We start from the raw sequence: 14,603 nt of genomic DNA, 5'->3' as shown, positions 1-14,603 counted from the left end.
TTCCCTCTGCTATTCATGATTGCTGCTTTTGTTTCTTGGCAAACAGAGGAAACTTTCTACAAAGAAAGCAATGTGACGGTCTATTAATCTGTCTGAAGCTCGATGATTGAGAGAGCAATATTAAAGTTTAGGTGGTGTGTTTAAACATATCTTTCAAGGTTAAATGTGGCGACCAAAGTGAAACATTTCATTCCACAAAATAAACTAGATATGCAAAGCCTAAAGCAGCACCAAATCTGCAACCATCAGTACGCTAGCGTCGGACAACAGGCCTTAAACGACATAATAATCAGTGAAGGCAGACCAGCAACAAGTTAATGTATGAAGAGTCATCCTTTGTTAACAGATTCACCATGTACAGAAAGCAGTGTCATCACACAATGATGCATATTATTCTGAGACAATCACATTTTGACTAATTTGTGCACAGGGGCCATGACATTGTAATTTGAAAAAGTATTTCTATGAGAGAAATATATCAGAGTAGCAGACAGGTTTAGACCATACCAATAGAGTCAAACATTAACAACTTGGGAGCTTTTCATACACAAAACCCAAGAGTGCCTGAATTCCAAATTGAACACGTGATTAATTTGGTTTGAACGTTGAAATATGAGAAAGCTAACGTCATTGGTATGGCCTGAGCACTGACACAAAAAGCAGGCGAACTGGCCATATGATTTCAAAAAAAGAAGTGCCACAGACCCCAGTCCAAGGCTCAGGCGCCCACGAACCACTTCTAAGCAGAGAAGCCACATCGCACAGTCTGACTGCCATGTTAGTTTGGAGTTGCCGTCTGAAAATGTGGACACAAAAAGCACTTCATGTTAGATCAACAAGAACAAAAGCAACAGTCAGAGGTGATCACATGTCATTGTTGGGGAGAAGAGAAGGAGGCTATATTTTTTGAACTAGCTGTCCATGCAGATTGGCTTAAAGCAGGGAGAAGGCAAAAGGCAATGTCTCACTTAGTCACAATTCATCTTCAGTAAGGAGCAAACAGCAGAACCGAGAAGTGTAGAGTGTTCAGTTAAGAGAGAACCCTGGCCACAACATCAGGGACAATAAGCATGAGAAAAGGCAATTAGTAAAATGGATGGGATTGCAGCACAAAGATGCTCACTAAAACTGGAAAGCACAAATCAATTGATCTGCTCAGATTGCTCACATCCAGCAACAGAGCTGATGCTTATGTTACGCTGACACATCCTGCTTTTGCTAAGCCAGTCTTTAGCACACAACACACTAAAGCTGCAAACATCCACAACAGAATATTGTACAAGTCTCCCAAGAGTCTTAACACACACATATGTCTAAAAGAAACTACTGACAACAGGTTCAGGACATCACCAAGGTGGGATGAAAAAAGTTCACCAGCAAATCATCAGACAAATTTACAGTGCAAGACAAGAACAACAAAACTAAGGCTAACAACTAACTAAAAATCACCATCACAAACAAGGTAAAAAAATAAGCCACAGCAATTATAATTCTACCATGTTGATATACTCTACAACGAGCACATTAGTTACACTAGCTTTAAAATAGAAATGCATAAAATTGATCACAACTGAAAATTATATAATTGCTCAATATTCAGCTTGTCAGACAAAACAAAAGGGGATTGGCAGTATAAATGTCAAGATGTAGCCTCAGACAAACAACTCTCTCTCCTGTGCCAATATAAACATTGTTTCTTTAATACAAATCCAAAAAGACTTTAGATGCAAAGGTGGCAAAATTTTTTTTTAAATGATCAAAATTTCAACACAGATCACTGAGCAGTTAGAGTCCTATTTATGAATTTGTTCCACCTTGTTGGTTGCATCTAGGGAAAATGTCAGCTTGCCATAACTCAAATGCAAATTGATTTTCTCCAGTCAAATGGAGAAAACAGAATTGCAGTTGTCAGATGGACAGGTATAAACCTGATCAATATTTCTTAATGGAGAGCATCGCAAACCAGTCAATCATGTGCCATTTTTAGTATTTCACCATACTCAGCGATAGAGAAGGATAATGTATTCATTAAAAACATAACATTTTAAGATTTCTTATCTAATATTTCAGAAAACCAGAGGACACTAAATTCTTGATGTCATCTTGATTGCACTGCTTTTCATTTCAATTTTTGTTCTGCCATCTAAAATATACTATTCTGTGCTCTCATGCTGTGGTCCATACAAGTATCTGATTTCAATAAATGGAGCCAGAACATATTTTTCCTCTTGCTTCCTTTACACATTCAGTGAAAGATTTTTGTCCTACTAGATACATCTCGACTTAAAATTATTTTAAATCTTGACAAAATGAAGTCAGTGCAGTCATCATGACAGAAGAGGACCTTTGATATTTTGAACAAGCCGTCTCTTTTTCGCTTGCTGCTTTTCTCTGCCTGTTAATTGTGTCACCACTCTGCCACCGCTCAGCTGTCACTGACAGACGCAGTGATTAGCTGTGCTGCACATTATGATGTACATAAATGCACATAAACTGCCATTCTGCAGTAAACAGCTCGGTTTCAGTCGGATCAAACTTTAGATCCACTCTGGATTCTTATTTGATTAGAAAATAATTACAACCTCTGGAGTTTTAGTGAGCATGTGAGAGTCCACTCTGATGGCTTGACTGAAAATGAATATGTGCTTAACAGTGTTTTTTATATATATATACACATATATATATATATATATATATATATATATACACACACACACACACACACACATATTTAGATATCTTTCTACTCTGAATGTCAGTGTGTATCTTGGTGTACACAACAAAACTTGACAGTAGGGTGAATATGTATGTTTTTGCACAAAGCACACTAATCAGAATTACAAAGAATAGAATAGCTCACATTTATCAACATGACATTTTACATTTGCTTCAAAGCGCACAAAAAATGCACAAGCAATGGCATATATAGGCAGTTAGACATTGTCATGGAAATTCAAATTTTGATTCCAGACAAGTACTGATGATATGAGGGATCCCAACAGTATTTGGAATGCAGGAACACTGTTGCAAAACATTCACTTAGCACATTATTTAGCAATAAAAACATTGCAAACTGATGAAAAACATTCACATTTAACACATCCCAGGTATTAAGACCAAGAGCTTTATCTGCCTTTAAGACATGTCAGCTACATGTTACAGTTTATGATTTCTAAAAGAGTTTCAGGCAGTTTGTTTTTCCCCAACTCAATCTGAAACCACGTGTCAATGATCAGATGACCACTGTCTGCCAGCACATTACCAACATATTCACTACTCCCCTTATAACCCATTATCAAGTTAGTAACAGTGGTCTCTGTGCTTTTTTTGGTACATCTAAACAAATAAATTGGTCACTTTTATTATCCATTATTTCTTGTAGAATCCACTGTTGTGACAGGACCACAGTGGACTTTAGCCAATACTTTAGTTGAGTCAGCAGTTTTTGAGAAGTGTTATTCCAGTGGCGAAGTCTGTGCAAGAACATCCTCAACAGTGCATTTTCACTGAATTACACAACATCCCGTGTCACACACCACATGCTCACCCCAGTGTTTGCAGATATGAAGCGGTTTGGAAGCCATGTTTAAAATGGCCTATGTTTCACAGTGCACATATAAAAATACAGTATACACCAGCAGCATCATTTAACAGCTTGCTGCTTCATAATGACTATGCTTACTGACTGACTTGTTCTGGACAGTGATATAACTAAACTTGACAATGATAAGATTTGCTACTCATAATTCATAATGGAAGTTGAATATCTTTTTTGACTGTTTGTCTAAGAAAACAAGCCATTTTAAAGACAGTCAACCTCCAGGGGACTTTTGTGTTTATTTTTGACATTTTAACAACTGAAAATTATAAAAAGGAGTATTTACAAATTAAAATGAAGTGGCACAATGCCATTTATAGGAAAGCTGTACATTCAGGCCAACATTCCTTGCAGGTTGGGGAGATGTGGATAAACTTATTTGTTTTACTTCTGTTTTTTATGAAATTCTGTCCATCCTTACCATCACTGTTTTCAGGCTTGTAAATATTCTGTGGACAAACTGCATAGGCAATGTTGCAGTTTGTAAATGCAAATACATGACTCATCTGATTCGCTGTCATGTTCCTAAACCAAGGTCAAAACCCACTGACTACATAACTTAAGCAAAAAATACAAATTACAGTCATACAGCAAAGAGCTTCAACCCACACGACATATTACCACAGATAAATTTCAATCACTAAAAGAAAAAATACCCTCAGCAGAGTATATGTGACTGACACATGGACATTGAACAAGAGAATATTACAGTATGATAAATTTAAAGCCTTGAAAGGACATTAAGACCAATATAAAGTTGACTTGCCAAAATGGTCCAAGGAAAAAGCATCTGACAGATACTAATCTCCCTTAAAGCAAAATGTTGCTCAAGCACTAAATTCATGTTAATTACAATTAATGTTAAGCATCAAAACTTTGTTTACAAATTTAGGAACGGCCAGTTCTATGCAAATGTGATGTCTCTCTGCCAACCTCACTGCCATTTCCTGTCGACACAGATGGCGTTGCTAGCCACATCTTTTCGCCTGCCAGCCAAGGATCTTAACCAGGAGGGTGAAATGCATGCATGAGGTTCATACTAGTAAGAAGAGCTGCCTCAATCTCCTAGGGCACATGAGGAATGAGCATCTCTAACAAGTGATATGGGTGTGTTAAATATTTTTCAGCAAATGCAAAGAGATGGTAAAAGGTGGCAAAGCAGCAAACTAGTTCAAGTGGATGGACTGCTGCAGACAACAAGTGTTTAATGCCTCAACACTCAATATCCACCATATCAAGGTGCAAACATCAACTTTTACTGTTCTGTTCTTCTTCTAGGGTAAACACCATGAGACAATATGCATGTCAACCGTGAGAGATTTGTGAATTAATGTCTGTTTACTTTATCCAAAACAGTTTCTGTAATATATATGATATGTCAGTAAATTTACTTTATCACAATGTATATCAACACTATACTATAAAACTAAATGAGTGTATTTTATCCGTATTGTCCACTCTTCTCTCACCCAAGAACAGATACATCAGGGTGGTAAATCAATCTTCAATTAATCATTAACATCCCTTAAAAGCTGTAACTTTGTTACTGAAGATGTGTAAAAGTTGCTGTGTACAGAGAATGTAGTGACAGTAGGAGTATAATGTAAAGTAGTGTACAGACTGACTTGTTTGTGACTGTGACTGACATGTTTTGCTGTTCACCGCTGCATACACACTAACTGCAGGTAAGGACTAAAAGGCAGCAGGCCATGATATACTACAAAGAACACACTTGTTAGTGGCTTATCTGGGCATCATAGATACCATACTTCTAAATAAGCATAGTTTTTTACTCTTACTCTACTCCAGACAGCATCTATCAAATGTGAATATTGCTTCACAGCTCAAGGGAAAATGCACCATGATTTGAGTGTTATGCATTACATCTGACTAAAACAACAAACATGATACTTGATAATACTGAATAATCACCATATCCCAAAACAGACTGAAAGATTGTTATCAGTACACAAAGGTTTCCCCTCAGGGCAGTAGTCAAGATATTTAGATTTAGCCCAATAACATCAGAAATGCTCTTTCAGAGTTTGCTCATCAGTTTTCAACCTGAACTTAAAGCTATATTAATTGCAGCAAGTACAGTCAACATCTACATCAAACACACTGCAACGATTCCGGTCGCACAAGTATGGGGTTTTAAACTTCACAGGGTCAACTTCACCCTCCTGCTGCTCTTTCCATCTGTTATTTGTCTCAAAGTGAAACCAGTAAGTGACTGCAAAACTTAAGTACTGCTTTCACATTTCAACTTTTTTGCTGTTTTGTTAACATGACAGAAAGAATACAAGGATAGAAATTTAAAAAAAAAAAAAAACCTAAGTGATATTCATCCAAAATTTCATATGCCAAAAATTGCAAAAAGCAGTTACCCACTCCAGAAGCAGCCTCCCCCACGTGCATAGTAACAGAGGAAAAGCAGGCCACAAGAGAACATATTGTTGAAGAAAATGACTTACTTCAATCTATTTCATATGTTTCACCTTTTATTCTAAGTACAAAGCACAAACATTGGCTATTGTCCCGACTGAGATAGTGCCACAAGGCAGAAATATTTCATTAGATAAACACTTGGAAGAGGAAGCTTGGCAAGACGCCTCTCCCCAAAAATTTCAGTCAAGGCTTTCACTGTGTGCAGCCAGCCAGCAGCCTCCTCTTAGTGCAGGCATTTCAGTGCGGAGCATCATGTTCCCCTTGAGGCCGTGCCTCATGGTTTTCGTCAGAAACCAACCCTCGATAAAGACCACAAGGTTCTTTTTTTGTTTCCCATCACTGCTAAGATAAACCATCCACCTCCACAATTTTACCCCACTGAGCAAGCTGCCTTTTAGGGACTCATTAAAGTGTACTGTGTTTAGTTATTGGTACACTCAGATCCCACAGCCTTCTCACAAGGGGGAGAAAAGCCTCTGCATGCATTGTTACAATGAGGAGAATAAAATGATTCCCAATTCAAATATAGTGACCTAAAATACACATAGGCTTTAGTAATCTATACACTCACGATGACAATATGCAAAAAGCATAAGGGACATTCAAAACTAATGACAAAGCTTTGGCATTACTTTACATGCAAGTGGTGCACTCAAATACTTCAACAAATATACTTTGTGTTTTAGCCATGCATCATCCTTCAACCTCTGAAGCTGGTGGTACTGGCTCTGTCTTAGCAGCTTACTGACTGCTAATTAATTACATGGAAACGTGACTGAGTGGGAGTTTGGAACCAAGATTTCACAGCTGATCAAACTCTTGACTGAAGTACAGCTGTCAATCAACTGATATGGAATCAATCGCAAGCTGGCAACATTTCATACCTGTATCCTGTTTGGAACAAATTAGTAACAATGGAGTAGATTAATTGATTTATATTTGTCTATTTTCACAGTTGATTAATTGTTTAGGTTATTTTATCAAGCAAAAATATCCATCTGCTGACTCAATGCTTTTTCTGTACTTTATACCACTGTATATTATAGAGTTTGGACTGTTAGACAAATCAAGGAATAAGAGGATTTCTCATTGGGCTCTGGCATTTTTCAATTTAACAATTCAATTTTCTAGACTAAATGATTAACCATAAAAATAACAGATTAATTCATGATGAAAAAAATGTATTAGTTGCTTACCCAACCCTGTTCACTTGTGTAACTCAGCAAAATGCACTACTACCTGAAGACAGACGTTTATGACAAACGTAGCTTACAACTTTTAAATGCTAAGTTCCTTTAGCTCTTAATTAAAATCAATCCAAATGATGTTTTTAAAAAAAAGGTACCACTGCCACTTGAGGATACTTAGACTGCTATTTTAATTTCAATTAAAATCAGCTTGAGTAAAGGCCATCATGCAATCTATTCTAGTTAAAGAACATTATATGACTGCCATACTTGCAAATATTGATTCAGAATAGTTATTGTCCCTTAATAAAAATTTGAAATTTATGAGGAAGGGAAGTTAAATACATTAAACTCTGTTAACACTCACAACAGAAAGCCGCGAATGTCAGCCTAGACTATATTGGGATTTAAATTTTTTATCCCTTTCTAGTATGACCACACCAATTCACACAAAGCACTGCCAGTAATATTGCACAAATCGGTTGTATTTGTTGATGCATTGGTTGCAAAGGCCTTTAGCATCTGTTTCCTTCAGCCAGTCTGTCAATTTCCCCTTTCATGGGATCAAAACAAAAAATAGATATACTGTAAGGGCTGTCTAGACCACTGAGGGGAAATGCAGTAGAATAAAGTTTTGATTTTGATATACATAAATAATTGAAAATTGAAAAGCAACTGAAACTGCAGAACTTCTTTAACCTGAACCTGAAGCCAACAGTGACATCAGCATGTACTTTTATGACACTGAGCACTTAAAAGTGAGGAGGCACGAATCTCTGCTACTAGCTCCTCAGAGGATTAAATTGACCAAGTATGCGTGACAAGCCGCAGAGTGAAGAACTCCAGAGTGCACACACTGACATGCACGGCCTGTCCTTGAAAACTAAAAGCCCACAAGTAAAAGTTCAAAATATCCCAGCTGAAAACATAGATGTGACTAGTCTACCCACACACACACACACACACACACACACACACACACACACACAAGCTGAAGTGTACAAAGGCAAACGCTACAACATAAAATGCTGCAAAAAAGTTCGGTACCACCTCTACCTTGATGAGAAAAATAAGGTGTAATGTGATGGCAGCTGCGGTGCCAACACTGTGAATCTAATAGTTAGTTATATTTCTGGGTGTAAGCTTCACCCAACCATGGACACTGAACTGATTTCTCTTCATAAAAAAGGATCTCAATACACACTTTTTCAACTTCAAAGATTTTTACCACCTCCACTCTAAGTGAATCTGGCCCGGTTAATTCTTTGAATCATCTTAATTTCACTGAAGGCAAGTTGCATGTTATTTACTACATCACATGCTAGCAGGACAACTCCATCTCTTAGAGGTTATGTTGCTCCGCAGACCACACCCCAAAAGTCTGCAATGTTTCACCATGTCTTTGCTCTACAATTCCTACTAGCAAGCCTGCTTTCTTTGTAGTTCAACATTTAAAGATTAGCAAAAGTATCAAATTAGATGTATCAAGTTTTTCCTGAAGGTGACGGGCTACAGTGGGTAGGATTGAGAGTTGGGTAGCACCAGCGGGAGCGTATCAGAATAAATACTGAAAAGTGACGCAACTCTGAGTCATAATTGGCAGTCTGCCTCCAATGTAGAAGTGCACAATTTCTCACCAGCCCTTTTGGAAAAAGGAATAATTCAACAATGTTGGTAGAAAAAACAAACAAACAAAACAAAAACAAAAACACATTCACTACAGTTCGCCTTTAACAAAATCCTATTGGGTAGTTTGTATTGCTCAAGACACTGAAACATGTTCATCAATATTGACTTTACTTTAACCAGAGGCATTTTTTTTAAAAATTCTTTCTAGCTTGATGCTGTTAGAAAACAAATGGCAAAATATCAAGAAGTCATTGCTAGTAAAAAAGAATATTTTTCATATTTGCTGCTCTGTTTTCTCAATTTTATGAAATTAAAAATAGGACAAAAAAAAAATCACTGTTATGATCATATTAATTACCAACACTATTAGTTATGAATGAGTATCAACTCATGGGTAATCTGATTAGTATTCAATACCAAGTAATCCATGTTAAATACAGATTCTGACAATTTACAATTTATAATGAAAGAGCTTACTTTGACATAAATATTAAATCGTTTTCAGATACTGGTCTATCTGCCATTATATAAAAAGGTGTACATGTTATATATAAAAAAGGCTGACAGTGTGGTGCTAAAGCTTGGCTTAATATTAGATATTGATGCCAGTGCTCCGGATTTACCTGACAATAGCTGGAAATGCAAGAAAAACAACAGCTATACAAATGACATACTTAGAACGTCAGAGTGTTTAAAGCTAAAAGAAAGTGACACTTGTGATTGTTCATTTAGCACTGGGTTTATCTTAAAGGATGTGATGTTTCAGTCTCTTAAGTGCCTCACCCACTTCAACTGTTTTCCACTGGTGGTCTTAGACTATTAACCTAAAAAAACTAGTTACTTTGATCTTTTCAGTTTAGTAGTTAAGGCCCAAACACTTAACTTGGATTTAGACATTAAATAAAGTTAATTAATAATGAGGTTCAATCCAACAACTAAACATTAAAAATAATGTTTAGACACCACTTGGCATATTTACACTACCTCTGCTTCTCACTGCCATAAAGCTAAACACTAACAGAACCAACATTACATGTACTATACAAATCAACACTCACTACATCATGCCTATACAGAGCAGAGAATATGGTGATCTATTAAAGGTTCAGGGACACTGCAATGCTGGCCTCCAGTGATGACCAACACATGCAGAGGGAGGGCCACCCTGTGGCCAACAGACAATAAGGACTGAATGAAAACAGTCCTGTGCACCGTCCACATAGACCATACCAGATTAACTGCAGACAGGGGAGTAAAGGGAGAGGCTATGAAGAGAAGAAAGGGGGATGGGCATTTAAGAAGGACAAAGGGGGCAAAATTGCTTTTTTGCTAAAGCCACCCACTGTACACTAACCCAGTTCTGACAGCGGCACACATTGCTGCACAGAGCACAGTGATGTGGCCTTTGGAAGTTCACTCACTGTCCTGCATTTTAGTCACTCTGTCAGCAGCCTTTATTTAGAAAGGCAAACGTGGGGGCTCAATAATACATAAAGACAACCGCTCTTATCCCTTGTCCCTCTCAGGAGCACAGAGGTTGCTACAATTGTGGAAGTTGCACGTACACGAGAAGGAAAATGCCTAAAAACAGATATATCTATATATATAGAAATAGGAATACGTTGGCATCGCCTATCAAAAGCTGAAGTTGTGATTAGACCTGCAATGATAAGCAATTTGAATTAAGATCTCTTGTATTCTGAACATTTCTAATATTAAGAGGAAAATTGTGTAATATCACTACTTAAGTATCAGCATTCCCATAATACCAAAAACCAAGTAAAATGGAACATGATTGCTTTTTTTTTTTTTTTTTTCTAAATCAGTCTTCTGCATACTAAAACTTGTGATATTTCATAAGTACTATATTGACTCAGGTGACTGGACAAAGCAGCATAGCAAACAAATTTTCAGCAACGAACATTACATTTCTATTCTGTTAATCACATTGCATCTGTTCAAAACACTTATCATTTTGAGTCAAATCAATAGTTTTGCAAAAAGTTTTAAATAAAAAAACAAAACAAACATGTACAATAAATCAACTAATCAACTAAATCTACTAATAAATTATGTTAAAACTAAGGAATACCAGATATATTCACTTACATTACAGTAAAAACTGTATCACACCTTTAAATCCTCAGTAAACAACCTCATTTCCTTTTGCTGGGCTGTCCCCCTATACCCACAAGACCACAGATGTCCTGTGTTTTGGCAGCCTCCTGGTAAATTAACTGGTCAGGCTTTTAGCTGCTGGCTGGATGATATGTAATCTTTTCATGACCTACCAATTGAAGATTACTCACTGCAGACTGCCAACTATAACGAAGACAACACATTCACCTGCTAAATATTCAAGGCCACATACTACACCCATAAGCACAAAAAATGCCAACTGCAAAAAATATGCCTTTGTTTATACCAGAGATTACAGTCTTACTACTGTCTTCAAAGCCTTTGAGCGCAAAAACTGCACTGAACAACCTGTTCTTGTACCTGGAGTTGCTTTAATCCAAATACATCCTTTTTGACCATTTAAAGGAGGAGAGTGAAACAGAGTAAAGGCATCACTTGCAGATATCAGGTGTAAGTACTACTACTAATGTCAAAGATAAAACAGGAAAATCCAGTTTCATATTCTGAATGGAGAAAAAAAATGTGACTGTCAAAAGAATTGCCTTTGTGTGTGCACACAGAATAAATTCTGCTGATTTTGTAGTTTAATCAGAAATTGCTGGGGATTTCTGCAAAGGACTGAAAACATTTATCGACAAATGGTAAAACCTACTACAAAAAGTACACCTGCTGCTTTGCTCCAGATATGCATGTTAAAATAGGTCCATATTAAAATTTAATATAACATAAAAATGTTATTAAAAAATACGTAAAAGTTACTGCTCAAATCGGCGTAGTTTAAAAGGTAACCTGTCTTTAAGTATGTATTTCTAATTAGGGGGACCACAAAGTGAAGCTGGTTGAATTAGTTAATCAGTGACACCTGTGCTACTGCGGGTAACCTGCTCAACAAGACCAAAAGGGACTGAAACTCGGTTCATGCTAAATCCAAATTAAAGCGAATACTCCAAGGCCACGTTTAACTATACCTAATGCTAAAATACCAAATTTCGTTTTAAATTTCTTTAGCATTTAAAGAGCAATTGCATGCTAGTCTTAAAGTTACATCGGCAAGCGGCGTGGTCATTTAACTGAACGCGGTCTAGACAACTACCAAAAGAAAGATTTATGTAACCACCGTGACGAACCAGCAGTTTTGTGTCTACTGCGGCAATTATCGAACTCAGTTTGTAGGGCTCAAATTTTTATCATTGGTTTGTGTTGCGTGGTAGCTAGCACCGAGACGCGGCTCTGCGCTTGCTACTACAGTAACGTTTTATTTGGCTAGCTTAACGTTAGACAAACCCGTTAAACATTATGTCACGTAAAAACATTATTATTTCCAATGGAGTTCTGCAAGCAACATGTCCGACATGGTGGCCTGCTGCCCCAGCTTCTGTTTGGCCTTGCTAGCTACTATAACTCCTTAATTGCAATTTTTCTGTGCACATTTTCGACACATTTAATTTTGGCAGTTAATGTTTTTTACGCTACTCCTTTGTGGTGTCTTACCTTGAGGTGTTCAATCGGCGTCGCGGGTATTTATTGATGTAAAGTCTGCAGACATCAAACTTTTGGTCGCAGTCTTTGCGCAGCAGAATAGGGGGCGGTGGCGGGAACGCGGCCACCCTAAATAAACTAATCAAACCATCGGCCAATCAGCGAAGATCTCGTCTCAACCCCGGAAATACACATAACAATTGATTTGCTGCAGGTGTACTTTGGCTCCATGCTACCTAACCTGAATGCATGCCAAATAAAGTGTCAGTGCAAAAAAAAAAAAATCATATAACAATGAAACTGCTGGAGCAGAGGCCCAAAAAGCTGCCTCTGGGTACCATAAGAGTCCTTTGGGTATTCAGAAGAAACCAGCAAAATCAGAGATCGTTTAATTTGATCCACTACAGTTACGATAGTGATTTATAAGTATTGCCGTTTCTAAATTAGATTAACATTAGTGAGAACTAATGTTATCCCTGCGGCTACACGGCAGACATATGTATTTTTGCAATATTAGCGGTATAAAGGGTACAACATAACCAAATGAGAATATCCTACTGATAAGTTGCCTTTGGCCTGAAAAAAAAAAAAGGTTAGGATCGAAATCCAGAATGGATCTTTTGAATAGGAAGTGTAGGGTTGTATGCAGTGTACAATTTAGACCTGCATGAAAATTCAGAAATAGCATACAAATATGCCTATGATAGCAGAACTTAGAAAATAACATCCAGCAACTCCAAGTAGTGCAACACACAGTCTGCACTTAACCTATATAGCATCACTCCTTTTAGAGTTAGACAGAGTCTACAGACCTATGGTCTATTTTACATTCAAATTCAAGAACATATCCTTACAATAGCCTATCAATAAGTTAAAATCACATTTGTATTTAGCCGTTTAGATCCTAAATAAAATACAAGTTTTGATATGGATGAAAGAGCTCAAAATGAAAAAATCTAATAAATATGGTTAGGGTACTTCCTGCAGCTATTATTTCAACTCCCAATATGAAATTCTACATATAAAAAACAGCGCTACCAGTCTAATATTTCCAATATGATCACGTTTTTACTTAATATGCGGTAAAATAACCGACTACTATGCGGATCCCACGTTTCAGCACTCTACCAAGGCCTATATTTCTACACACGAGCAATAAAAGCGTCCGTCCATGTCTGAAACCTTGGGAGGTTTTTGAAACGAGCACATGTGCGGAGGTAGCCCACTTATCCTGTCGTGTAAGTCTATCATATGCCCAGCCAGCGCAATTCAGAGTTGAAAATCAGCCGTCAATGGAAACATGAATGCATCACGGTGACTTTCCTATCGCGTTCACATGCAATAAGACAGCAGACTACAGTGAATGCATGATCTGCGCTACACACTGTCCTCAAAGAACTGACATAGGCTGGAAAAAAAATCGATTTAAAATGTTTCAGGTGAATGAGCAAATGTGTAAAAAATATCTTACCGTTTCTATAAATGAAAGTTATGGACGTCCTTAGGCAAACAATCTCTGAATGAAACACCTGGCCAATAGCGTGTAAAATGATGAATTCCGCTCTCTTAGTTCAAACTTGGAAACATAAAAGCCAACACAAACAAGATAAAATGAGGAAATGAAATATTTATTAAATCAAAACACAGAAATGATTTCCTTTCAGCAAATGCATGAAACATAAGGAAAAAGAACAGAAGAAATAAAAGGAATCAAATAATTAAAAAAGCCGGCTTCTGCCTGTCTCGCTCTTTACAGGTGCGCCACACAAATACGCGACATCACTGAGTGGAAACCAATGCAAGGAGGAGGTTGTCTTTAAAAGGAAGATAGTCCTGCCGGCAAATATATAGGGCCGTATCACAGCATGCCTATACCTCTCCGCTCTCCCCGTTTCATCCATTCAACCTACACATGAACACGCATTGGACGCGGAAGTATACCTAGAGTAGCTCCATCCACCGCTTATGCACACAGAGGCTCTTCAACACTATTGGCTCTCACGCGCTCCTCGTCGGGCTCAGCCGTCTTTCCAAATCACAAGATGCCATTCGTCCTCGCCCCAGTCACTCACGGCGATCAAGCATTTTTCCTAAATATGGCATTTGAAGTCAAACATTGCCTC

The 14,603-nt window shown here is 37.5% G+C and overlaps 1 protein-coding gene across 4 annotated transcripts in view; it reads right to left on the bottom strand.

Moving 5' to 3' along the window:
• The window catches only part of elavl2 (ELAV like RNA binding protein 2), a 69,841-nt gene that overhangs the window by 17,114 nt on the left and 38,124 nt on the right, over positions 1-14,603 (bottom strand). Inside the window, exons 1-2 of one of the 4 annotated variants that reach the window (XM_087177927.1) lie at positions 13,952-14,391; positions 706-796 (exon numbers count right to left, since the gene is read on the bottom strand). In XM_087177927.1, the coding sequence (XP_087034053.1) occupies positions 706-777 (72 nt within the window). In that variant the 5' untranslated portion in view covers positions 778-796; positions 13,952-14,391. Of the gene's footprint in view, positions 1-705; positions 797-12,492; positions 12,556-13,951; positions 14,392-14,603 lie in introns of those variants that run through there. The other 3 variants (XM_023421112.2, XM_023421114.2, XM_023421113.2) reach the window with 3 other exon arrangements.

The sequence above is a fragment of the Seriola lalandi genome, unplaced genomic scaffold (assembly GCF_002814215.2).
Source record: "Seriola lalandi dorsalis isolate HSWRI2012SDOR001 ecotype SW California unplaced genomic scaffold, Sedor1 jcf7180002054663, whole genome shotgun sequence".
In the NCBI taxonomy this organism is placed as follows: domain Eukaryota; kingdom Metazoa; phylum Chordata; class Actinopteri; order Carangiformes; family Carangidae; genus Seriola; species Seriola lalandi.
Note: the sequence above shows the minus strand (reverse complement) of the source record. Positions and strands in the feature narration are given on the sequence as shown.